Raw genomic sequence first — 27,614 nt, forward strand, 5'->3', positions numbered from 1 at the left:
GAATCCCAGTGTGGTCCCCACAGTTTACACAGGAACCTAATGGTACCTGTATATTTATATAATTATATATGTTTATAGTCATAATTTAAGTTCAAAACATGAATATATATATTTTGTCAGTGCATTTTTTTTTACCCTGGTTTACCTATCATRGCTTCTGCGTATGACAACTTCTAAATGTGCAGTTGTTGTCCTTTCTCTCCCTGTTAGAGTAACTGTATGAAACACTGTAAAGCACTTTTGTGATGTTTCCTGTGAAGAAAGGTGAAGAAAATAAATTTATCTTACAGCAGCAAATGAATTTATACCTCCACATTTGTCTCGCTTGGTGCGTTCACTAATCTGCGATGCTGAGCAACTACAATAGTTACTGTGCCTGGCTGCAGCATGTTGGCTGTAAGCATGTTGTTCTAAGAACAGCGTGAAACATGATGTGTGTTGGCTCTGGCCTTGTGCTCTACATYTCTGGTGGTAACAGCTGCTTTCCTCCTCCTCTGCTGCCCCACTGGAGCACTCTCTCAAAGGCCTTTTTCCCTTCCCTGTATCTGCCTACTGCTGGCCTTGCCCTGTGTTACAGCCTCGGTTCTGTCCTCGTTGATGCCCACCTCACCTGTTACAGGGCAGGAGGCAGTGCTCACAGTGGGTGGTTTGAGGCCACAGCTGTGCAGCATTAGCTGGTGCAGAACAGCTAATGGGTTGCACCTTCACTAGCGGTTCCACTTCTCTCCTGTCATACAGATTCACAACAGCTGCAGGAACTGCACATCTCAGACCCATCTCTGTCCCTAGAGCTTATCTAAACACTCCCAGCCTAGTCAGGGGTTTCTCATCTGTAAAACGACAAAGGCAGCACTACCCTTCTACCATGGCATCTGCTGCTGACAAAGGTCACACAGACACTTGTACCTGCTAAGCCACAGAGAAAATGTAACTGCAAAGTAGCGTTTTACAGATAGAATAGGAAATTAATTTGTATTTCAATGGCACTTCAAAAGGTGATTTAAGGCATTAGCAACACGATTGTTTTTTGCTATGTTAGAAATGTTAAAAACGTAGTGCCTGACACCCTCTAATACCAACAAGTATCACACTTCTTTTAAGATCAAGCAAAGCAAAGCAAGGGTAGGACTCTGTAAGCTTTGTAATTCAGCAATGACGATCTTGTCACTAACCACGCCTAACTGCTCCAGGAGGACCACAGGTTTCTGCAGCAATGTTTCCGAAGGAGAACCAAGCTCCCTACAGTCATTGCCCTCTCTCTGTCCTTCTTGACAGTTCCTTCAAGGTCATCTGCTTGTCAGTGCCACTGTAACCCTAGACACGAAACAGCCACAGGATTAAGGGAGGAAGCAGAAGCACAAGTACTGTCCTGTACATAAGGCAAGCTGCATTCTTAGTTTTTCTCATCTGAAAACACCCACATGCCTCAGGCTCCTTGCCCCTTTCCCCCCACCTCCCATAGCAAAGGGATAGGTCTTCCCCACTTAGATCAAGATATGAGCACAAGGTGCTCCAGGTCTCACTAGGGCTTGGACTTGCAGCTTTTCCTTTTTTATCCCCACCATGTTAGTGTTGCAAAGGTTTTCTAAAATACAGATTATTCAAGCAGCTAGAAAAAAGTAAAAGATGCCCTCTCACCCCTAAACAGACAACCTCAAAACAATCAATTTTCAAGCACTTTTAGTTCTTACAGGTTTAAGTTAAACAGACTTGAACTGTTACATACAGGCCCTCAGACAGTTCCACTTGCCCCATGCCACTTGAGTCTTTTTTCCTGTTCAAACAGGCTGCAGCCATTACACTTGCTTAAATACAGGCTGTTAGAAAAGACAGTGCTTCTGATTTAATAGGCACACAGATATGCACTTCTATGCAGAATAGCACAGTAAACTGACATACAGTAACTTCCCAATAAACAGAGACCCACATACTACAGTTACTATAGATTAATTTGTACTGTGCTAATCTGGCCAACTTCCAGTTGTTGGAGATTAACATCTCTGTTGTGCCTCTGGTTTTTGTTGCAGACTCAATCAAAGAGGAAGTTTGGTCGGACATATTTCACTTCTGAAGTTGTCTCCTCTTTACAAAATAGAGTTAGCATTCATAAAGGCAGAGCCTCAAACAGAGGGTTTTATAGAAATAATTTATTACAGTCACTATGTACACCTATTATTTGTACCAAAATTTATAAGCCCGTTACTGTTTGTCTTTCTCCCTGTTTCCCAGAATTAAATACCAAAAGATTTACGTCTGTTATTCTGTGGCAAATGCAACACGAACATACATTCTCTGCAACACACAGCTGGAAGACGGGTTAAACATCTCACATACCTTAACTATTATTATAGGATGGTGTCCCTAAACAAGTCAGCAACGTGACAGTAATCGTAACATTTATGGAGACATTGAGTCTTACTCATTATGTATTTTTTTTGATGAGTACTTTCCAAGTTTTTAGAAACTACCAATAACCAAAGCAATTTTTCTTATTATTATTATGGGAAACTTATTGTAAACTCAAGACAAATTAAAAGTGAAACTCAGAGCTTTTAATTTTTGTAGTGAGAATGAAAAAATATAAATATGAATTAAAAAAATGTACTAATTAAGAATAGAGAATGTTCTCAGTGTATTCTGGATCGTTTGACTCTGCTCATTTCTCCCATTGCTTTTCTTTTCTGGGATAATCCAGTTGCAAGTTCTTTGTTATTCTGAAGGTAGGACTCAGCTTCTGGCAAGCAGTAAGACTCCATTGGAGGAGGTGGCTCCTTCAACAAGAAAAAAAAAAGAAAAAAAAAAGTCAAATCTTTGTTTAGTTCAAGGAGATGCTCATAAGAAGAAAGGACAGTTTCAGTTCTTTTCTTAGATGGAAAGTAAGAAAACGGCACATTCCACGACAACAGCTTGAATACACTTTACAAGCTCTCTACCCTGCAACCAATCCCATTCCCAATGCTGGAAACAAGGCTGTCAGCTTACAGCAATGAGCATTTGAAACCAAGGAGCAAAATGCCCAGGAGAGGCCTTTGTGGCCATAATTACTGGCAAGACACTACCACAACTGCAGTGGTTGTTTTCAAAGGCCTCTAATAGCCTGGGTCGTTGCAAGTGATGGGCACGATGACCTGTCTCCTGTCTGCTGGAGGTGCAGAGAACAGCCTGAGCATGCACACCTGGATGAGGTAGTCCGCGATATACTCTGGTTTCAAGCAGTTCACTCCTTGGGCTGCTGCCTCTGCTACGTTAACCCTGGTGTCATCTGGTTTCAGTTTACTGAAGTCAGCAAAAAGATGAGTAGCTTCTTTAAAGAGACACACAGAATGACCAGAAAACACCTGCAGATTAAAACATGACAGACAAAAATGAATTTATTTTTGTGTTTCTTCCTCAGGGAAGAGAAATGCATTTCATGGCCTAGAAAGTCACTCATCAAATTAACTAGCAAACCAATAGGAAATAAAAATTTGCCCTGAGTTCTCTACTATCGTGTAGATTTCAAAAAGGGTGATCCTCTTCATCAGAGCAGGGCCCAGACGTTCTATCCTGAAGTCTCTCCACCACTACTGACTTCTCTGTGACTATGCGCAAAATGAAGACATAGCTTTTTTTTTATTCCCACCCACCGACCATGTTCTCAGCTATTCTGTGTAAGCAAGTAAGACCTTTAGCATAGACAATGCTCAGCGCACAATTTAGAGATGGTACCAGTATCTACAAAAACAATGTAAAATGTCATATTATTCCCCCCCCCCAAAAAAAAAACTACATACTTTTGCTCCTCCTGACTGAAGAAGGCGCCTGAATCCTGCTTCCTTGGTTTGATCAACATTCAGGATCACTTTCCAGCCACTGAAGGCCCCCTAGATAGAAGATTCAATTTAGCCAAAAGGATGTTGGTACTATAAAAGGTGTATCTATAATCTGCCCCTCCCAGTAATTATAAAAGGCAGACAACATGCAGAACATACGACTGCTGGGCCACCACCATACAGTCAGGCAGCTTGTCACCAAACCAATGCTTCTGCATAGCAAGATGGACAAACCAATCCATTAAAAAACGCTTGGCCATAAGGCTTTCTAGTATAACAGACACTTACTTACCGATACAAATCTCTGAGAAAAACAGCTACTTGAAAACAACTTTTTTTAAAAGCTCTCTGCACTGTTACTCTACTCAGTTACAGTAACAGCACTGCAACAGCAATACAGCACCTAGGGCCAGCTTGTTGCCTCATACAAGAGCTTATTGTTGTTTCCAAGTAGGCAAGGGGTACAAAGGATTTGATTTACAAGATTCATTTAAAAAACATTATTGTAAAATACCTGCAAATCAAGTCTGATGTGATGGACACACTGGCAGTGTTTCTACTTTCTATTGAATACACGACATCTATTGCAACATCTGGTTTGACAGAGGAGTCAAAAAGGACTTGGGAGCCCAAGTCCCACTTTCAGAAATCCCACTGAAAGACTATGGAGCTTGCACTTTAAAAATCACACACGGCCAATCCTGACCAGCTGAGCTGTTTAAAGCACACTAGTGTACTCACTGCTAGAGCTACACGAATGCTCTCCTGAGTGCTGTACTGTCACAGCACTGAATTTGGAACTGCTGCTGCCAGTACCAGTTGCGGTCCCCCCAACAAACCAAGTTCGGGAATCAGAGCTCTGAAGCATAAAAACTATACGCTTAAAGACTGGAGGACATTTACATACACTAAGCCATGTTCTAGTTTTGCAACCATGAATAGTGGTTCAGGAGGAGATTAAGACTTTTATTACTAATATACCAGTGCTAAAACCTTTTAAAGTGACATTATTGAACTAGAACATACCCAGCTAAGCCACTTTGTTCTTAAGAAAGGGCAGATCAACTTTCCCTGACAGTTAAGTTTCTAGATTTGTTGGTGACAATCCCCGTACTGCCCACCCACACCATACCATTTACATTACATGAGTGTCTAAATACCTCAACAACACCAGTTTCTTGCCTTCCTTTATGAATTTTTTTCCTCCACCTCATGGCTGCAAGCGCTAGTTTCCTCTGGTTTACATTGATTCCAGACAAAACATCAAGTATGGAATTACTTCCCCACTCATAATCTTCTTCCTAGAGCAATCATAAGCTTGAATTACAAAGGAACCCTGCCAAATTCACCAGCAGAAAATTAAAACACAGAACAAGCCTCAGCTCATTCTAGCTTTGTATATTGATTCTACCTGGCTAAAGCAGCTCTAATTAAAATTAGAGGTATGGCTCTTAACTGAACATATGCATCTCTTCCATGAATACATAAACTCTGGCTTTCCCTTCTCCTAGTTTTAAATCAGTTCGTTTCCTGTGATACCAATCACATGGTGCACAAACTAAATTCCTCTTGCAGTTACCTATAATAAAATTCAACAGCAGTGCAAAACAACTCACTACTTTGAACACCATCTCATCTACATCTCTGCAATTTCTTCCAAAACAATGAAAATTGTTTTCATATATAAAGATATGAACCAGCCTATTAGCATTATTTTGAAGTTAGTTTTGAAAGAACTGCCAGACTCTGAAGGACTGTGAAACAGCTCTTCAGTGAGCTAAGGGACTGGAACATATAAGGTTCAAAATGTTTATGTATGTGGTTATACAGTTGTATCATTTAAAATGAGTATGTACATTAACTGAGAAGATCAATATTTAGTTCCTGCTGTAAAAAATTCACTTAACTTCAGCTGACACCAGTGAGAACTTACCAAAGGGGCTAAGGTTTAATTTTCAGAAGAAACTACTACGCACAGATACTTCACTTTTCCTACACAAGAAGTTTGCTCAAGGATTGGTTTTCAAAGATAAGTTGACCAAAAAATTTCCTCAAACTTTGGCTCCTCTGAAAATCCCAAGGCCAGGCACCTCAAACTGCTAAGCACTTTTGAGAAGTCATTCCTTTCCTAACAGTACAAAAATTTAAAAATAATAGTAATAAAAAAGGTTGAACATATCATTGTTCAATAATAAGGTCACATGCCTGAACAAAGCAGCCAGCTCCTCTACATGCCTCCAGGTAGGAACGATGAAGCACCCACTTCCCAGCTGCCATTGAGGCCAAGAATTTTTCATTTCGTAGAGGGTGTCCCACAACAATGTGTGTGCAACTTGGATCAAAGCATTGTTTCTCAAGCACTATGCCACCTTGGAACAGAAGAATGAATTTGATTCAAATTAAGGGTCAGGCAGTATCACAGAAAGAATTCCTCAAAGCGAGAATTATTTGAATTTAGACAGAAATACACTGAAGTCAAATTTACATAGAAAATATTCTCATTGAGGTGACACGGGCAGAAGCTGGCAAGGAAGGAGGGGCAGTCAGGAAAGAGTGGCTCTGTTAGAAAGAAGGGCCACTGTAACACAAGCAGGAAGAGACGCCAGAGCACAGTAGTTCTTAAGGGTTCTTAGTAGATCTCCAACAGTAAAGAATGAGGCTGCTGTGGAGATAACTAAAAGAAAATGCCAGAAGACAAAACCTTTGTTGTTTTACAGCAAAGCTGATAACTCACATAATAATAATAATAATATATTCAAAGAATAGCTCACAGGCACAGAAAGCCATAAATTTGAGACCTCAAATCTGGCAAGTCATTAACAGAAGCCCTTTCTTTTCCTAAGAGCCACAGCTGACCAGCTTACAGACCCATACTATTCTGTGCATTTCACAAATATCTGGTACCTAATTCTTCAATCAGATGGCAGTAATCAAATCGTTCTTGAGGATTAAGCGAAGACAGCTGAAATTTACGCTGCTTTTCTGGTTCTTCATCAGTCTTCTCATCTTCTACAACAGTCTGCAAATACAATAATGTATTTTGAAAATATAACAGGAAGATTAATTTGATGGCTGACTATTTCTCTGCCAAACATTCTGTGCTATTTTTTTAAGTTTTCTTTTAGCTAGGAAAAAGCAGAAGCAAACCTGTCAATCACTTGACAAAGGCTTGGATCTTATCAAATCAACATTAGGCTCCTACTTAACATCCTCTTGGTTCCCCCTTTCCTCAGAGCACAACTGAACCAATCTGTTCTAAAAACTAATCCTTCATTCGTATGCACTGAATGTCTAGTTAAACATGTGAAAAAAATAATCATCCATCTATCACACTGCCCTATTCATTTAGTCTTCCTGTAACTTTGGGGGCCTTTTACACATTTCCACCACAATAGATGCTTATCTATTAGCACGATACTTTATGCCTCCGAAGACATATAGCTGCTGAAAGTTTGAGCATTAACTGATACATGGTGAGCAAAAGACTAAAAGCTCAATTTCCTAGCTCCTTCCTAGTTCACTGTAAGATGGCATAATTTTAAACTAGGCTTTTGGCAGAAAGAAATTCAGTTTGTACTTGAGCACAAAATCCAAAAACTTCAGAGGAAACCAGGACCTAATCCTTTTTTCAATCGTCATAGAATGGTTGAAGGAGTTCCAGGTAGTACAGAGAGTAACTCTTCACTCCACAGCATACCTTAGCATCCTAACAGAAACTATTTTTGTCCAAAATATTTTTGGACAAAAAACATAACGAAGTTTCAGTCTCAGAAACATCATCTGTTCAAAATCTTGGGCGGGGAAGGTGTTAGAAACAGAATCGAACAGAAGCAATCCACTTAAGTATTTTAAATGAAGACATTCACTTATTATACACTACTTTCCGGTTCAAAACATTTTAAAGAATAGCTACACCTCTCAGAAAACACATGATCACAAACATTTCTGTATGTGACGCACCTTTTCTTTGGGTTGTGGTGCCACAGGAGGATTAGCCAGTGGGAAAGCAATGCTTGGGGCCTGCGGAGTGGGAATCAAGTTATCTTCTTTAATGGGTATTTCAGGATCTCTACATACAGGATTCTTTGGACCTTCAATCAAATCTCCATCCCCAGCCTCAGGAACGTCTGTGAACAATTAAGTATTGCTGCGTGACTTGTCTTTGGCTGAATATAGTTATAGGTAAAGCTGAAAAAGGTAGCTATCCCAAATGGACAAAAACCAACTGCTGCTACAACATCCACATTTACATTTCAACAACACTGTCTTTCTTCAAGATGCACTTCTTTATTACTACAAAGCAGCAACTGAAATATTGCAGTCTCACGCTTCTGCATGTCTTGTCTTGGGAAGAAGAAAAACCTCAAATGGCCTAATTTCTTAGGCTAAACTGCCCTGATTCAGATAAACCAAAAATCAATACACTTAGCTGGTCTTCCCCAATCTTCTCTACAACAAGGTCAGTTTTCAGGAAGACTGTTGTTGCAAGCAGAAACTCTATAARGAGGAGAGGCCAAAGGATTCCACTATGTCTCAGCAGGCAGAAGTAGGAACAAAGCAAAACTAGATGCAAATAATATAAGCAAGCATGCTGCTCCCTTAGCCCTGGCTACAGAATAAAGATTCCAAGAAGAACAAGGAAGACAAATACAGGATCTTGACTGAATCCTGACTTAAATGTGCTCATCAGCAACAAGTGTTCTGGAGACTCATGGGTATCTTCTTTCTGTATCCACAGTTCTTACCTATGATTATTTCTACCATAGTTAAAAAGATTCTGGTACTGGTATCCCTATTTGAATTCCACTATACCAATCTGAATTGTTATCTGCAACCCAGCTGGGGTTCCAAATACAAGTTTGAAAAATATTTCCTAAAGTTGATGCAGGCTATTTTTAGACAAGCACTGTCTAAGTATCTAACCACAAGTGGCAACCAAATATGAAAGCTCCTCCTAAAGAAACAGCAACGTACAATGGCGCTCAAAAAGATGCAAAGTTATATTTTTATCATTCAAGAAATGCCGACAATGCTACTTTTTTAAAGTAGAATTCCGATCCATTATAAATGCTAATATATTTTAAAAGCCCCAAAGATCAGACTGACGTTGTAGGAAAGAACAAGTCTATTGTATTTCTGATTTCACCTATGCCAGCGATTTCTGCATCAGCTAAGGATCCTTTGAAGGCAGACTCATCCATGTTCTTACTGACATTACTTTGAACTTGCTCAGTGTACTGGGAAGGACTATTAGGCCACTGAAAGTTGCTGACAAGCCTTGCTCTCTCCTCCCTTGCAGTAGGATCATCCCAGATGATCTGCTCACTCTGTGATGGCTCTGTGTTTAGATCTGTAAGTGCTTGCCGGGACTGCCTGTCGAACAAAAAGAACATATGCCTTAAATTCTCCTTTACTGTACAGAAGATTGTTATACTTGAAGGCAGTGTAAATAAATGCAAATCAGCACCTTAGAGCTTCCAAGATCCTACTGCGGCCATTTCGCACAGATCGCGTGCCATCGGGGGTGGTTGGAGAACCATCAAAACTGTTCCTTGAGAGGGATCCTCTTTGTCCTTGTGGTTTCACTATTGATGTGGCAGACATGATCTCCTGCAGCTGCCTTTGGAAATTCTCTCTCATTTCTAGGGTTTGGGTTAACACTGCAAGAGAAGAGACAAAGCGCACAAAATCAAGACACCTTAAGGAGAAAACARAAGTCTAGAAAATCTGTGCATGTCCCAAGTCGCCCATTCCTGAACACAAGCAAGAATTCCAGTTGGATCACTTTCAAATTTGCTTGGGTACAGCTAGATCTGGCTTAGAATCACAACTCTCCTATAACACATTTATTTACATAACACAGTTAACTCACACTCTAAAATGTTGTTATTGTGATGTTAAAGATGAATTTCAGTGTTTTAAAAACAAAGAAATAGCAACTAAGAAATTTGCAACACATGATCACCATCTTATGGGCTGTCAGATTCTTTAAAATAGAGAGCAAAACCTTTTTCCCACTTCTAGCACCAATAAAGCCTAGCAGGTTCTATTTAACTAGCATATAACTATAATAACTAAACGTCCAGATCTTAGCATACAGAGTAGCACCTGAAACTAAAAGGCTTATATAGTTTGACATTCCACAACTACTTTGAAAATAAAAAATGATTTATATTTACCTCCTTTGGCTTCATTTGCTACAATTTGTTCTTTTCCTGTAGGGACTGTTTCCTTTATTTGGTCAGAAGTTACATCATCTTCAGCATCATTTTCATCCCCTGGAATAATCTACAAATAATTAAAACAAATAAAATTCTCAAACTAATGCCAGAAGTTGTGGGTTTTACCTTGTTCAATACTTGTGCAAATTCCAAAGATTAATAAGGTTGCTCTAGAATAATCTAATCTGTCTTTTATCACAAGGACAGTAAGGCAGTGAACAGCATTAGTGACAACATCTATTCTGCAGTCTAAGTATCTGCTAAAAGACAGTTCACGCCTTGGATCTCTTGTTCATCTACAAGAGAAGGCAAAGCCTGGACTACATCTTTGCAAATCTGGAAAGCTGTTCGAAGCTCAGAAGGCCTGGTTTCCCTCTTTCCTCCTAGAAGGGGAATATTACAAATGCAGAAAAGTTACAGGTGTATCTGTGATAGCTCCTGTTAATTACCAGCTAAATCTGATTCACAACATCACGGAAGAGGCACTAACATTATCTATTATTATGTTAATGTAACAAATGAGTGAACTAAATTCCAATCACTTCACAGAACACTATATAACACTATACCTCATTTTCCTCAGCTGGTTTTCCAGTTGATGGAAGTATACTAGAGGAGAAGAACCTGGCATCATGCACTGCACTGATGTCCAGGCTCATTTTGGGATTGTAAGTGTGAGGAAAGAGAGCTTCGGGAAGCCATTTATACTCCTGGGCACTCTGTAACAACATCAGTTAACAAAGATGAGAATATRGGTGAAAAGAAATTCCACTTCTGAACATGGGAAAAGTGTAATAAGGATATCACTGCAAGAAATACTTTACACAAGATAAAAATACAGCCTGCRTTCTGAGAAACAGGTAGCCAAATGCTAAATGGAAGAGAATATTTTTTCTTCACAAAGGAAGTCTAAATGTTCACATTTGCCAATGGGACAATATTCGCCAAGCTACTGTTCAGAGAAAGATCAATCAAAACCTACTGAATTAGTAGCAGGGATTTTTCCTCCTTTTTGTTAATTTTTAGCTCCAGTCTTTTATGAGGTCAATCAGTGAAAATTGATTGCTCAATTTAAAAACTCAAAGCTGGAGGCAAAAYATCAATTTCTCTATACATTTGGTAAAAACTCAAACAGAAATCAACTGCCATATAACTGTTTTTGTTTCTATTTCCATTCAAAAGGAAAGAGCAACTAAGTAACATTTTTCAGGAGGAAACTTCCACTCCATACCTCTAAAAGCCAGTGTTCTGAAACAATGTGTACACCCCTTTCTTTAACAGATCTGTACTCCTTGTTGTTGTCATTTGGACCTCCCTTGTATATGAAGTGCGTTACTGTTTCATCAAAGCACCATCTAGTGGGGGGAAGAAAGAGGGAAATAAAATCAGGTACAACTTGAAGATATCACTTCCTACCAAAAACTGTAAGAAATCCCTCACAGAAATCGTTCTATCCCTTATTCATGTTAAAATTTTGTTTTGCCTACTCTATTATAGCTAAATAAAGGATTAATCTGTTTTCTTCCTTAATCCAGAAAGACTGCAATGTGTTTCAGGATAGAAAAATTTTAAGATTTTTTGAACGCATTTCTGAAGTAAAGCATTCCTGAATCTTTATTTATTTAAGTAAATGGAGTTCCAAATCAGCTTTAACAAGAAGTTGTGAGACCTAAAACAAGAACACTTTTTCTTCTATTGACATATTGAGCTGCAACTGGAATACCAATCCTTAAAGCTTTAAACAAGTAAAATGCAGCCTTCTAATACTTAAACTGATAAAGAAATGTATTTGTTACATAAAGGAATAGCTTTAATATTTCTAGGCTGTACCATACGTAAGGGCAACATCCTCATCCATGATAACACTTATCATGGAATCAGCGACAGACTATTTAAAATGATTCAGTGGCAGCAGAATTCTGTCTTCAGTCAAAGATTAGTTAGTAGTTTCTCTTACTGAGAATCTGCGTTTTTTTTTTTTTTTGGGGGGGTTTTTTCTTAGGAAAGATTGTCATGCTTACAACTTGAAAATAATTAGTTTTGAGCAAGAGGTATACCAAACAATAAAAAATATTTTTAAAAGGAAAGACAAAAAAGGAGATAGAAGTAAATTCTAATCTACTTCAAAGTCAAAGCAGTTTCATAGCTTTTCTTCTTTTTTGAAGAATATTTTTCTGCAATTATGGAAAACTTCAGGACAAAGACTTTCTAAGACAGCTTATCGGGAATACAGAGACAGGAAAAAAGGTCTTATTTTGCATTAGAAACAGACTGCCTTACTTTGCAATGGAAGCTGATTAACACGGTGAAACTTAATCTTTAATTACAGTAAAAGGTCAGATAGATAAGGATATTAGAATGCCAAGACTCAGATTTATTAGAAGTCACATCAGTACAGAAGTTCAGAAGCTGTTTACATTAGTTGATACCTGTAGTCTGCCCCAAGAGAAGCTGCTACTGCATTCAGTTCACTTTGCTTCTTACTAAGTTTTTTACTAACACATATAACAACACCAGCCAAAGGCTTAGAATCTTCTTGTTCAAGCTGCAGAGAGAAATAGGGAAGAGTCATGTTTGGAAGACTTTTATACCAATAATTTTATATAACAACAAAACTATGATAAACAAGTTTCCTTATTTTTGCTACTGCAGTCTCCCTGGTCAAGAGAACGCTGTTATTATTCTATGCAGCAGGAATCAAAAGACAAGAGAGTCATCTTAGCTAGTCTCCCCAGAACACATTCCACTCTTTCCTAAGCTGACTGAGTACTTCCTGAACACTGAAATATGACTGATCAAGTCTGCACTGGGGTGAAAAGGATGAGAATAAGGAGCTACAAAACAAGAAGTGACAACCTTCCCTTGCTGAATGCTAATTGTTTTCTTATTCCTTGTTTATAGATTACAATGTACTAACACGGCAGTACCTAATTGTTCCTGTTTCTTCTGCTTCTTTTTTCTGGTTTCTCTCATTGAGATATGTAGGCATTCATAGAAAAAAAGTAAGCAGATGAGGACTGAAGGGACAAGACAACTATTAGAAAGATGAACACCTTTATAATGGGGTATGCAACTGATCGTATCTTGTGCTGCTAGCAAACAGAAGAACAGCGCCTTAGAGAGGACAGGCATCAAAAATGTACTCTAAATTTTAGTCCAAGAATAAACATTTAGCCCTATTCATCTCCCATCCTGATACTAAAAAAAAAAAAAAAAAACCTATATAGATATATATTTATATATCACAATGCCTAGCAACTGCTTAATGTTCAGGATAGTAGAACAAATAATAGAATAAGCTTTTAAAATTCTTCCTCGTCTTCCAGGAAGAAAGCTTTCTAGCTTATCTTTCTTTCATTGCCACTGAAGAACACGCAATCATATRGATTTCTGTCCAAACACACCACAAAGCAATATGAAGATTATCGTGATTTGCAAATTCCATTATAACTTATAATCACAAAATTACAGCATTTTCTCAATGAAGCCAAAAACTCCAGAAACAAAACTTCCTACCACTTCTGGTTCCGCAGCCTTCAACTGAGGACTGGTAGTAAGAGCTACTGTATGCCGTGTGCTGTTTGCCAGTGCCAATTTCAAGTTTCTGCCAATGACTTCAGAGAGGGGTGTACTCAACTTCCTGGATTTTTGACAGAGACTGCCTGGAGTTTCCAAAGCCGCCAGAGCATCCTACCAAGAAACAAGCAACCAATTGACTTGCACAAACGCATTACAACATTCTCACTCAAGAGCAAGTTTTACATCTATAGTCCGTGGTAGGATTTCATGCTTATAAATAACTGTGTACTTCAGTAGCAGTCAGCAAGTGCAACTGGAACCCCACTGCATAAATACAGACTGTAAGATCTAGATTGTCTTGCACTGAATAAGCAAAACAGGAAGAAGATGGAAGATTACCACTATCTCTTCATCAGATGAACAGAGAATACAAATGAGATACAGTAAACTACCTTCAGCTGAAAAGCCAGGAGGCAAACCCAAAAATTCCTAGACCCACACCAGCACTTTTATTTTTTAATACCTCCCTCCAGAGAAGTTACATATGAACATGTAATTGTATCTGCACCTTCAAAATGCTGAGAGCTTTCTATTACCCCTTTTTTAAATCAGAAATTTTGGTCTAAAATATCTTGGTTTTGAAAATTACCTACAAGCAGAAAATTGACAGATTTCCAAAGAGAGAGATCCATTTTTGTGAAGCAGAATTAACAACTCTTGGGACTTTTTCAGGCTTTGTAACACATGTTCTGTCTTGCTGAGGAAAAAATCTCCTTGTAGGAATTCAGTACTTTCTCCTTTCAGTTAAGGCCTCAGAATTGAGAAACAAACTGAAGACTTCCCATGCATATCTGAGTCATTCAACAGATACTCCAGCATAGATATTTCTAGTGTAAGGGATTTCTTTCTTTCTTTTTTTTTTATTGCTCTTGTTTTAAGGATAATAGTTTCTGAAGCCCATGAAACGCTAGAAAAACTTTAAAAAAAAAAAAAAAAAAAAAAGCACTCAACTTGTGGTTTGCAGGTTGTGTGGTGTTGCACCACACAACTGCACCAATTTGCTATCCATCTTTAAGATAAAATGGATTTTTTCCACCTTCTCACTACACCTTTGGGTTTGTAAGTATGAAACTGAAAACATCCACAATTCTCTCAGTCACTGGCCAATACAGTGAATGAAGTCTAATAATAATCATTTGCAAAAGAAGAATAAGGGAATGTCTAGAGAGAAAAATAAGTCTTGTAATAGCTATAACACCGTAATTTTAAAATACACTGTGAAAGTAGCAGCTCATCACTAAACAAGTATTTATTATCTAATATCTGGAGTAATTATAATCTTCTAGTTGCATTTCTCAAACTTTAGATGTAGAGAGATAGATTGTGTTACATGTGAGGTATAGAACACATGAACTATGTTGCAATAGGCACAGAAAGAGAAAAAGAATATTATAGCATCCACTAGTCAATAAATTTAGTCCATATGTCATTAACTGAAAGGAATGTATAAATATTTTTCCCTCTCTTTATTCAAAAAAAGAAAAGCTATATGTTAAACAGCATAAAAAGGCTAAGCAAGGGTTTCTGTGCTGTTTTAAGMTTACGTATATCTTTAACCCTACTGGCGCTACTAATTTAAAAAACTGCAAAGAAGTTCACCTTTACGTCAAAAGAAGGCTTGAATAACTTGTCTTTGGAAAGAAATTTCGATGGTGTATCAAGGTGTAGAGATGGTTCTTTCTGTGGCAGCATCCCTTCTGCAGAAGGGGTTGTCTTCTTCCCAACATGATGAGAGATTACAGTTTGGAAAGCTTTGCTCTGGAATCTGTTGATATCAAGAGGGGTCACAGCCGGCTTTTTTCCAGCTTCAAGGAGACAGACAGGTTGTTCTGGAGAATCAAGAGCTGTAACAGTTGCTGGCGTCTTGCTAGGTTGAGCAACAAAGCTCTCCTTACCTTTAAGGGGAACAAAGAAAATATAAACAAGCAATCTAATCGTGGCACAGATCTTGTATGTATTTTTATTACGAAGGACAATTTCACTCACTCACTCACCTGATATTTTTTCAAAAAAGAAAAAAAAAAACAAACAAAAGAAAAACACACCCAAAACCCCACACTCCTAATAAATGCTCTAAAATGAAGAYAGACTTATATTTCAATAACTCCTACTCCCTGGTTCTTTACTTTTCATGCAATACAGTTTTCCTTTATATTCATGATGATTCCAAACTAYATCCCCTCAGGCCACCAAATACAGYTCCAACTCTGGATCAATAGGACCAGATTTAACCATGAATCAGCTCTTAAAGCTTATGCACTGCAAAAACTAATAAACATAACTCATCTTTATGGCTCATTCAAAAAAATAAGTTAAAATTATTTTACATTTTACTGCTCAATCATTTTTCCCCTCACTATTTTTCCTGGAAAGGCAGTATATAGGTGAGACACGCTAGTGTCTATGTAAATTTTTGTTCTCTGGACTTAAGAATCCATGTAATTAATTCACAATATATTGGTAAAACTAATCTGTTAACATTCAATATTCATCAATAAGGCCTCTTCTTAACATGAACACAAATTGTCAAATGAAAGGTGTGAAATAACTGGCAAGGGGCTGAAGCATAAGATGATGAAGCAGGCATGAATGACAGAATGGAGGTGCATCATGATATTGCAGATGAATGAATATGAAGTTCTAAACTGGATCTATCATCAATTTCCACACAATCTACAAAGTAGCATACGGGTCAAGGAAATAGTCGACAATTAAGCTCAGTGACTCAGCTGATAACCACAAGTCTCTGCTGGCTCCAAGAGACTTTAAGCAAATATGTATTATCATTTCTCTAATCACAGCTTAGCTCAAGGAGAAGAAAAAAAGAAAAGGAAAAATCTCCAAAACTTAAAAACCATTTTTTAGTTTTAATATTTTGAAGATTTTAGGGATCAAAAATTACATTGCACTAACTTTCTTGAACAGATTAACAGCACAATTATATACATGATAATTCTTCCTAACTTGCTAATAACCAACCTTCAGCATCTGTGTTTTCAACTAAAAACTTGCTTTCATCTGCCCTCTTTCCTGTCCTTGCAGACTGCAAAAGCCAAGCCACAGTGACTGCGGGCAAATTCCACTTCTTTGCAGCTTCATATTTGGAACCATCTGGCTCTTTCACCACTAGATGGGTACTGGCAAACATTCCTTTTTTTGCATTCGCTCTTCGCACAAAGAATTCCTGTACTCTAAAAATCAGATCAATAAAATGTTCACTTAGTCATAAACAAGATTAACCTAGGGGAAATTTGTAACACTATAAAATACATTCAAGCAATGGAAAGAGAATCAGTAGAATTATCTAAGGCTATGCCACTTAGTATTTCAAAACCTAACCCAACCAAAAAACCCAACCCCCAAAAACTCAAACATTCCCTCCCCCCCTCAAAAAATAAAAGCAACAAAAAATCCTGTTAAACAGGATTCTGCTTCAAGCAATACTGAAAACATATCACTTCTCATAGTCCCAATGCTCCCACATAGGTTCAGTGTATGAATTAGAAATGGGAATAACATTCTTCTACAGGAATGATGGGACAGGTTAAATTCCATTTTTGAGCCAATAAGCATCATTTCCAAATGAACAATAGTTTACTTCATATTAATTACAATTTTCTCCCATCATGAGGGAGCCAGTTAATCCTCCAGATGATAGCAGGTCTGGATACACTGGCAACTGAATGCACTGGCAAAAGTTTAGTTCAAACAGACTWCAAATCAAATCAAATGACACTCTGTGACTAAGTTGCACAGTTTTTCCATTCCAGGATTAGGTCTGGATTAAGTCTCAAAGATCCTGCCGAACTGGGAGCAAATAACTCACCACCACAGCCTCTAAGAAATGGTGTACTGTTACTYTTTATGAGGCTGGACTGGATGTTACTGAACTAGAGGAACAATGAATGGAATTCCTAGACCACTCCATTTAGTCTCTTCCTATTTCAAGCAGCAGTATTACTCAACATCCCTTTCACAAATATATCATCTCAAACTATCTGGGCTTCCTAACCAAATTACATATAGCTTTAGGAGAAGACATCACAAAAATAACCTTAATTCCTTAATCAACAGGTTAGCTCCATTTCTGCGTCAAAAGCAACTCGAGACATACGGTCCTTGTCCAGACAGCTTAAACTCTATCTGATTGCCTGCAATTAATTCACAGAGCACGCTGCATGGCAACTCAGGTCTGATAACTACAGTGCAGCAAAAAGTTGCTGAAAGTCAGCCATCAGGAAATACAAGACTTGGGGGAATTGAGTAGAAATTAAGCTATGTGAATAGAAAACATAAGCTTCTCTAAAGGAGAGGGAAATAAAGAACCATATAATAATCTCTCATTGCTTCACCACTAGGTTTTGTGAGTAAATAGAATCCAAAAGAGCTTTAACTAAATTTTGCCAGTTTTGTAAAAGAAGAAATAAAACGAATAAAAGATTTAATCATAGCAGCTATCTGAGAACAAGAACAAACAGGGATAGGAGACATACCTTGCTCCTAGCAATCCTGCCAAATAAACCAGGGAGTCTCTCTCTGCACCAATGAACTGGCTAAAAGAAAGAACACAATCTTCCAGAGGAGTGACTCCTTCCATTACTGGGACTGGTGTGAACAGTGGACTGGACTGGGGATCTAAAAGGAGCTGCTGTTCCACACACATTATCTTAAAGATGATGAAATAAATAAAAATGAAAGTAAAGCCAAATAACAATAAAACCAGCAATATTTTAGCAACTGCATCCTAGCATTTATGGGCTTAAATCCTGCTTCTACCATTAAACTTGAGATAAATTATTTCACATACAATCAGACAAGGTCTTTTCTAGATCATTTTGAGGCTTGATATACTAAAGCACTATTCACACTTTCCAGTTACTACTCTTATGACTCTGGAGGCTCTCTTGAAGTATCTGAGGGTATGCATAATTTTGTTCAGCCAGTTTTCTAGTACTGAAAAACAGTAAGTCACTGAACAGTTTTCAGTCTATATAGCATGCATCCTCTGGCTAAATATACTTAATTTTTTTTTTTAGTTAAGTCAAGAAAGCAAGTCAGAAAAGCTGACTTGCTTTTCTGCCACAAGACAAAAATCTGTGGAAACCATGAAGCACGAGAAAGTAAGCACAAAGATATCAAACAAAATCATTAGTCAGTTGTTCTATCAACAGCTCATTATTTAGAGAAAATGCTGCCAGAGCCTCACAGGAGAAGTCTTTATATCATCAGAGTTGTATTTAACAAGCCTGCACAAAACAGATGAATCCAACAAACACCATCTTAAAGGAGCAGAGGCATTAAAGCACCCATTCATTTAGTACATTTCAGATGAAACCAGGCTTAATCTAACAATATCTCATTTACATATAAATCGTGAGTAACTCTTCAGTCTGACAAGACATATTTCTAATACAGATATCTGTTTACTTGCTGAACTGAAGGCTTAACTCCCTTACCAGCCATGTATTAGTAACAACATCTCCCACGGTTGGCTTCACAGYGCACCCCAACAAGGGTACCACAGCATAGTCCGCAATGGTTCTGCTTTGTGGCGGCACAATTTTCCCAGCATTCTCCTTTATAAGATCTGCAATGCAGGACTCATCTTCTTCACCAAAACCCAAAAGAAGAAATCTCTTTCTGACAAATAAGTGTCCTTCAACCACTGCAGAAGCCTCTCCCAAGGAACCATTACACACAGAAGATTGATTCTCTTCTTCAACAGTCAAGTGAGTAATATCACTGAAGTTAGCAGATACTGGCTTTTCAGCTTCAACTGAAATAAAAAATAGTAATARTTGCTTGACAAAAATGGCAGGCAACTCAATATAGTTTCACAGAGAAGTAACAGAATTCTAGCATTCTGTTGTTTTCAACGAGGCTTTAGTTAAAACCTGTTCTATATGGGCATCTTCAAATTTGGTTTCTAAAACACAATACAGAAACTAACCCATTAAATGCAGCTAGCTTTAAGAAGTAAACACTGCAAAACTCAAATTACAACTGCTATACAAATAAATTCYGAGCAGTTAAATATTATATGGCATGCTTAGCCTAGAACCTACCTACTGTAGAATCGTTATTTACATATTGAGAGAGGAAGTCATCTTCATCAGCTTTCTGGTGTTTTATAATGTTCACAGCTTCTTTCTTCAAGAGACYGTTATTTTTAGGAAGAATTGACTTCACTCCAGGTTGCTCCAAAATTGGATTTTCTATCAGCTGGTAGTTTATAGGAATATATTGCTCCACTGGAAGTAGAAGGCCTTTGCTGAATGAGTCCAGCAACCATTTTGCTGTCACTACATGAGGCCTACAAAATAAAGCGTTATACAAGTGAGTAACAGCAGGCTTCAAAGCTGTGTTTCTTCTTCCCCACTCTGCAAGCTACTAGTAGGTTTACRCATCTGAAGATTGAGACTCCAATACTAAGCAAGCCTTGTGCATGCTACAGAACTGAAGATTTCTTAATTACTTCAGTCTGAGAACACAGAATTTGCTACAACATAATTTGTACCTGCTATTGCTGGGTCACCAAATCCTTCCTCCACAATACATTAAACACCACCAGAGACAAAAGGAATTAACATATAAGATGATGATTCACAGCTCCCAAAAAACTATGGTACTCCATGTGAGAATGAATACATGAGGATGTTCTTGTGAATGCAAATTTAGCAGTCTTGTCATTTAAGTCAAGAACCGTTTAAGATTTTCAAAACAATGTATGTTATCTTGTTTATGGGGTGTAGGGAAGAAAAATAATGCAGACATGGCCCTGGAGCAATACAATTATCAGAACCTGTGAGTTGTCTTGTCCAAGAAGTGTTTCAGCTCATTATTATGTTCCCCTAAAATGACATGGGTGACATCTTCATTAAGTTGATTAAATCGAACACCACCACCACAGTTGATAAGCCTTCTCATCTTATCTAACTTCCTGCCACCAAAGCCACACAGATAGATCTACAAAGAGAAACAAGGCAACAAAGAAATGCTTTTAACTTTTTTTTTTTTTTTAAAGTAGGATATTTTGGTATAATTTATTATGCCTGCTGCTGAACACACCCACAAAAGTGATGTAGCTTCTGAGATACAGCGAAAAAAGTAATTGTTCCAAATCTAAATGCTTATCTTTGCATATTAATAAAGCTTGGATATCTACCAACCCCCAGCAAAAGGATATGCATGGAAGTTGTAAGACAYGACAAAAATTAAACCATTCTTGAATGTTCCCACTATAGTATCACTATAGATTTAAAATACAGAGACATATATGTATAYATATATATACAGATATATTTATATAYCTCAAGCTACAGCACATGACTTGAAACAAACCATACATTTACTACTGTTAAAGGAAACAACATAATTTATYCTAGCAGCAACTGCCAGTGCCTCAAAGTTCCTTCCATAGGGTAAGACTGAACATTTCAAAGTGTACTTTGTTAAACATACTCGACACCCATCTAGTAAATCTTCAGGGGCTTGAAAAGAACTTATATCCAAGCTTCCCAGCTCATCAGGAGAAGGATCCAGTCTGCTGCTCATAGCAGAACTACATGCAGTTTCATTAACACCACTCAAATTGATATTGGAAATGTGGCTGACGTCCGAAAGAGTATGATCTTTAAATAAAATTAAAATAAAAGAGATGCATTAGTTTTTGCTTGTCTCTCACCACCAAACAAAATACAAACTGTCACAAAGGATTTTGTCATGCCAGAAGGAAAGGCAAAAGCTGAAAAACAAAATATTAGGTAAGTATACCCTTGGTTAAACCAAGGATTTTATTTACACATAAATTCACTATGGTTTTATTATTAGTAACCATGCTTACACAATTTCCATTTATTCCCAAATGGATATCATCTATGAGATAACAGTCACTGAGACTGGCCAATTTCAAAAGCTTTTATTCCTCTTACTGAATTTTGTGTCCACATATTATCAGAAACATTCACCTCATATGAATAGAGTGGAACCTCTAGTAAGAGGTTCAACTCAACTTGCAGCTTATGGATTTAAGAGAGTTTTATGTAGTTTCTGTAGTATCTGGCTTGAATTCCTAGTGTTCTATTGGGAGCGCTAACACAGCACTGCCATGTTGGCTACTTCCTGAAGGAGCAGTCAACAACACGTGTTTGTAAAGACATACATTTTAAAGCTGTCTGTGTCTTTCATGCTACTGTGTTTGTTTAGAAAATGATTCTGAATTTTCCAGGTATTTGTAGCATGCAATAAATAAAAACAAAYAAATAAAAATCAGCATCAAACTTTCCCTTTGAGGCAGCAATAAGATTTCATTTAATAAAACAAGCCACTTGATTTAAATTGCAAAAGTATGAACAGTCCTACTTTTTAGGACTTACTAGTTACAGCTACCCACCACTGATTCCTAAATAAGGAACATTCCTAATTCAAGTGGACCTTAAGAAGTTATTCACATTCTTAAGYCTTTTTATGTTGGAAGATTCAACGTGCATAAAATTCAAGCCTAAGCAGAATAAGAAGCCAGGTTGTCAAAATATCAGCACTGCAAAAGCAGGCAGCACCCCACAAATTTAAAATAATTCTTCCTTTTTTCCACAAAAGCTTCACATCTTTCATCTATTTCAAAAGGTCTTACTTACTATCAGGCTTGCTGGCATGACCTGYAGGTGTTGACGTACTGGGCGTACTACTTTGTTTTGATCTGGCCTCTATTTTATATATCGTCTCATCCTGACAGAAGCCTTTCTCAATACTGTCAGAAAACCACTGCACAGACACACAATGCACATTCCATTTYTTGGCGCATTCGTATTTCTGACCTTTCAAATGTAGACAACAAGAAAAACCGCAAGTTATTAGAAACTGAATGTTTCAAACTGATCACCGAAAGATTGATAAACATTTTAAAAACTAAAAATTCAAATGGAAACTGATTTTGGAGATGGCAACTACTACATTAAGTTTCAAATCTAGTTCCAAGTGGCAGTTCATTCGGCATTCATAAAATTATGAGTGCAAGTGGTATTATCTTGTATTTATTTGATTAACTGTTGGGTGTTATTTGTAGATTTTTATTACATCTGCCAAAAAAATCTACCTACACTAATTTTTCTCAAAAGCAGACAGTTATTTACTGCCAGCAAAGGCAAACCAATGGCTACATACAGAACTAAACATTCAAAGATGCTGCATTCAACTATTCATTGCCTACTTTTTAAAAAAGCATTATCCTACTGATCTATAGTTTCCATTTGAAAGGCAAAAAAGAAGCTGACAGAAGAAACTGCAAGAAGTGCATTTTACTTGTTCTCTGTATTTGACTAGCAATAACAGCAATAGCACCACTTCTCATTTACAGAGGATGCTATAAACTGTTTCAATAACATATTTATGTTTCACTTCAGTATAAAAGGTTGTAAAACTGCTGTGCATAGTCTACAGTCTTACGGTTCTAAAGTTGTTTTTATTTTGCTTGTGTACATACAATACTCTCCTTTATTCAGCTGAGAAAAGAAAAAACTAACACTAGCTTGCTCATGGGTACAGGATCATTGGACAGCAAAGCACGAAGAAAAAAAAAAAACCCAAGGTATAATTTTTGCAGCCCTTTAACCAAGACCATCTTTCCACGAACAAGATCACTAAGGGTATCTCATCTCACCATACGCTTAAGATTAAACCCACCTAACAAAGTTTCACTAATGCAGCTATATCAAACAAATAAATCAAAAAGGGCAGACTGCATCAGCATATTTTAACATGCAGAAACCAAATACAACTGTCCTGTCCCAAAGTTTTCATTTTGCTAGGCTATGAAATACAGATATTTCATGCTGTTCTTATCATTATGATATCCAAATACCCAAAAGATCCTTCAACTGAAGTGCCTCACATTTTTTGATGCATCAGAAGGTTCTATAAACAAATTAYGTCAAGTCCTTCTACCGTAAAAAACTGTGCGACTACACCACAGTCACAGTCAAGTAGGCTTTAAAAAAAGCTTTAAAACCAGAGCAGGGGGAAAAAAAGAGCACTGTATATTACCCCATAGGGAAATGGAGGGAAATTGGTGAGGAAAAAAATAATTTCCCCTTTTTCTTGAAAAAAAAACTACAACCCTTTATCCTTTCCAAACAGAAAGGGAAGGAAAGGAGATTTCATTTCATTTACTGAAATGAAAGCTCAAAAGGTTCAAATTATAAGTAAGTTTAAAACCRTAAGTTTACAACCCTGTTTTAAATCGGCATACAAATTAAATCCTACCCTGCTCTCCCCAAAACAGTTTTTCTTTATTCTGTCACCTCTCTAAGCTTTTCCCTTTTTCTTCCCTTTAATATCATCTGGGTCTCTGGGTTTTTCTTCCTGTTTTGTGCTTCTTTCAAAGACCTTTAGAGCACAGTAAATATTATGTGCTACTCTTCCCACTGACAGTATTTCCCTAAAACAGAAGCAGCAAAAGCAGCACTGAAACAGACATAGAGAAGTTCAAATCCTTGCATCTAGGCATAATTATACTACTTCAACTCAAGAAAGGAAAATAATATTTATTCTCTAAGTTCTACCTTTTGGCTCTTGAACTATGAGGTGAGTACATTCATTCATCTTGAGTTGCCCTGTATATTGTCCACCATGTTCAGTAGTGAGGCGCTGGACTTCTTTCCTGTCTGAACTACTTAAGCCAGTTACACAAATTGTACAGCCAAGGAACACAGGACAGGTGTAGTCTTCCAAGTTAATATCAGTATATCTAATTATGCTAAAGGAGAAAAAGAGTGGGAAAAAAAAATAAATATGTTTTTCTTCAAAATAAGATCACCTGGGAAAAAAGTCTGTATCTCCATAAGAAGTAGCAGCCCACAATACAAAATAAGTGTTTTTGTTGTTGTTTTTTKTTKKTTTTKKTTTTTTACCTTTGTTGAGACTTATCCCACAAYGTCTTAATCCAAGAAGGCAGCAAAATAGGTTTTTTCAGAGAAGCAGCTACTAAGTATTTTTTACTACCAACTTCTCCAGCTATAAGGTGAGTTACTGACACGTTGAGGTCTCTGTACACACGTCCACCCATCATCTGTACATATTCATGAACTTCTTCCTGAGTGAGTAAAGAAATTATAGAAAATCTTCAGGCAAAAAGCAGTCTATATGATATGCAGGTTCAACTTATAAACAAACAAAACCCCATCAATTTCAATTCTCTATGGTTTCTCCTAAAAATCTGTTTGGATATCTAAAAATCAGTATGTACGGAAGCCATTATCAGATACTAACTCAATTTTATTTTTGATAAGCTGAATGTAAAAGGTTTGCCCGTAATAAAGATGCTACAATCGTATTRTATCAGTGAAAATTTACTGATGGTTGACATTTTAGCTAGTATAAATTAGAAAGWAATATTGGAATAAATAAAAAGGAAAGTTTTACAATAAAAGATTTAAATTAAGYTACTTAAGATAAACCACAGCTGACTAAATATTAATTCTTCACTGTGTAGTTTGAGTAACCAAAAACAGACAAAMTTTGCCTGTAGCATGAAAGCTAGACAAACTAGCAAGCTAAGTGATCTACCTAAAGATGAAACTAGCTAATAAAATCCTTAAAACATAYAAATAATCCTACAGTAGTGAGACTGCTCTTACAATCATATATGCATGTTTACATAACATAAATATACATACACACCACAAAYGTATACACACTATATAGACACATTTATAGTAAGACTATATAAAAAATTACAGTCTACAAAGCCTATATATAAATTATATAGGTAGATTATATAGGTAGACCTATTTAGTAAGAYCAGTGGCTTAATAATAAGCCATCTGAAGGAAATGTCACAGAAAAATCAGCTGAACAACAATTGTGGACCATTACCCTAATATCTTTTTCAAGGCTGGTACAGGATATTGTTACATCGGCCATGGTCATATTATACACAGGATATTCAGCTCTTGGGACACATCGCTGGGATTGCATACAATACAGGACTACYTGCGGTCCAACAATTCTACAACCAAGCTGAAATAAAATAATAGAAAAAACAAAGATTAGCAGAAAGATACACCAGTGTAAACAAAGCTTTCCTTGTCCCATAATACTGGAGAAAGGCAGGATCATTGTCTGCCCACCTTTAGCTCCAGATAGCCGAAGATTTTTTTTCACTTTCTGCTGCAGATTCTCAGTATAATACTCCTATGCCTTCCAGCCTCAATTAAGGCAGCGGATGCTACAGCTAACATGACACGGAATTCCAGCAAGCCTAGTTTTGTCTGCTGGCATTATTTCTTGGAGGTCAAACAAAATTATGTCACTGGAGGAGCAAAAAAAAATGTGAGAGCCATCTCACTGACCACAGCAGAATCAGAACTGATCACTGCATTTATTTCTCATTTGCTTCATGATGATTTTTACATTTTGCCAATCCTGCTCTYCCCTAAATATACAACACATTGGAATTTTAAAGATTTTATTATGAACACTGCATACTAGTATATTCTGCGCATAAGAGAAAACAAGCAGAGTATAACTACGGACATGAGCATTCCTACAAAAACAGGATATGGTCGAAAGTAAATTGATGAGTAACATACCTTTTTGAGATGATTGAAAACAAGACCTCTAAAAGGATCACAAATGTAAAGGGATCTATCATTTTCTTTTATACTGAGTGCTGCTTCTTCTTCGAGGATCTGAAGATGTTCTTCTGATTCAAATTCTTTTATAGACTGCAAGAAAACAGTGCACACAGTTACATTTACTTAATTCACAAATCACAAACAGTCAATCCTGTGGAAACTACAAAAGCACACCTACTTGAAACAGCTTATACCTGAAACAGCTTACAACAAAACTATGATGGAAGAGTGTATTGGCAGCACAGAAGGCTAAAGATATTTCATGTTTTTTTCTTCTAGCTCTTCACAATATTCAGATTTTTATGTTCATTATACAAACCTTCAAGACCTGATCTTGCCAGGCAGTGCCTTTAGCTCCTACTAACTTCCAAGAGGAAAAAAATCAACACTGCCCTTACTAAATCATCAGTAGTCTGGATGAGTGACCACCATCTGGACCTGCCAAGCTACATGTTATTTCACTAAATATTAATAGATTTTCAGAAGAGACTAAAGCTGTTTATTCACTCCTCCCCCCCACTTACTCCCTCCTCCCCCCAAACAGAAACCCTCCCATGGTACTATTTGCTATACTGGACAGTTGCTCTTTGTAGAGCTGATCTCCAAATTTTAGGCTCTTCAGTACCTTTAGCAAGAAATTAAGCCCAGAGAGTCACATTACAAGTAATAAATAAGAGAAAAGAGAAAGAACTGTTTCTTGTTCTAGAAATAATCATGCAAAAGTAACTTAAATAATAGCACTGAGCATCTCTATTACTGAAATGTGTTATTTACATATGCATRCAAACACACTACATCTAGAGACAACCACAGAAAGCATTTATATAGAAAATAAAATTCAGCAACTTGAGAAAGGTCATCAAACCCACCTACCTCAAGAGCTTTAAAAAAATACTCCGAGCTTCCAGAAGACTTTAYAAACTTCACAAAAAATGGCTCCTTACTACCTTTCATCCTTTAACTGAAAAGCAAAACCACACACGTTTCATGACTCTGCCACTTTGCCCCCGAGGGACGCAGGCCCACGGCCCTTCTGCAGGGGCTGCGCCGACCGCCCCGGGCCTGCCCCACACCGGGGCCCTGCCCCACACCGGGGCCCCCGGCCCTGCCCCACAGCGGGGCCCTGCCCCACACTGCCCAGCCTCGGCGGCAGCGGCACCAACCTCCGCAGGGAGGGGCCACCCGCCGGCGCGGCCCGGGGCAGGGAGACGCCAGGCAGCCCCTTCCTCACGGAGCTCTCCCCCGCCTCACGCAGGGCGCCGGGTGCTCGGCGCTGCACCGCCCGTCCGGRGCCGCGGCGGCAGCCCCTCACCCATCCCGGGCCGCCTCCGCCCCTGGCGGGAAGCGCCGAGCTCCGCACCGCGCAGGCG

General features: G+C 37.8%; 1 protein-coding gene across 2 annotated transcripts; it reads right to left on the reverse strand.

Annotated features, from left to right (window-relative positions):
- Positions 1-2,132: 2,132 nt before the first annotated feature.
- TOPBP1 (DNA topoisomerase II binding protein 1) lies at positions 2,133-27,614 on the reverse strand. 2 transcript variants are annotated; one of them, XM_085311869.1, is made up of 28 exons: positions 27,408-27,614; positions 27,118-27,205; positions 26,200-26,334; positions 25,484-25,627; positions 24,520-24,701; positions 24,172-24,365; positions 22,249-22,428; positions 21,074-21,243; positions 20,415-20,578; positions 19,678-19,925; positions 19,069-19,388; positions 18,106-18,278; positions 16,592-16,803; positions 15,212-15,507; positions 13,550-13,723; positions 12,463-12,578; positions 11,265-11,388; positions 10,603-10,752; positions 9,992-10,100; positions 9,280-9,472; positions 8,959-9,185; positions 7,773-7,939; positions 6,717-6,831; positions 6,018-6,181; positions 4,973-5,113; positions 3,774-3,863; positions 3,177-3,338; positions 2,133-2,771 (listed from the first exon to the last, which is right to left on the reverse strand). In XM_085311869.1, exons 2-28 carry the CDS (start codon positions 27,196-27,198, stop codon positions 2,628-2,630), a joined length of 4,575 nt encoding a protein of 1,524 aa, XP_085167995.1. In that variant the 5' UTR covers positions 27,199-27,205; positions 27,408-27,614; the 3' UTR covers positions 2,133-2,627. The 2 variants fall into 2 exon arrangements, with proteins under 2 accessions (XP_085167995.1, XP_085167996.1); XM_085311870.1 differs by lacking the exons at positions 2,133-2,771; positions 3,177-3,338; positions 3,774-3,863 and having other exon boundaries at positions 5,027-5,109; positions 6,014-6,181.

This window comes from Rhea americana, unplaced genomic scaffold, assembly GCF_003343005.1.
Source record: "Rhea americana isolate MKP2758 unplaced genomic scaffold, rheAme1 scaffold_35, whole genome shotgun sequence".
In the NCBI taxonomy this organism is placed as follows: Eukaryota; Metazoa; Chordata; class Aves; order Rheiformes; family Rheidae; genus Rhea; species Rhea americana.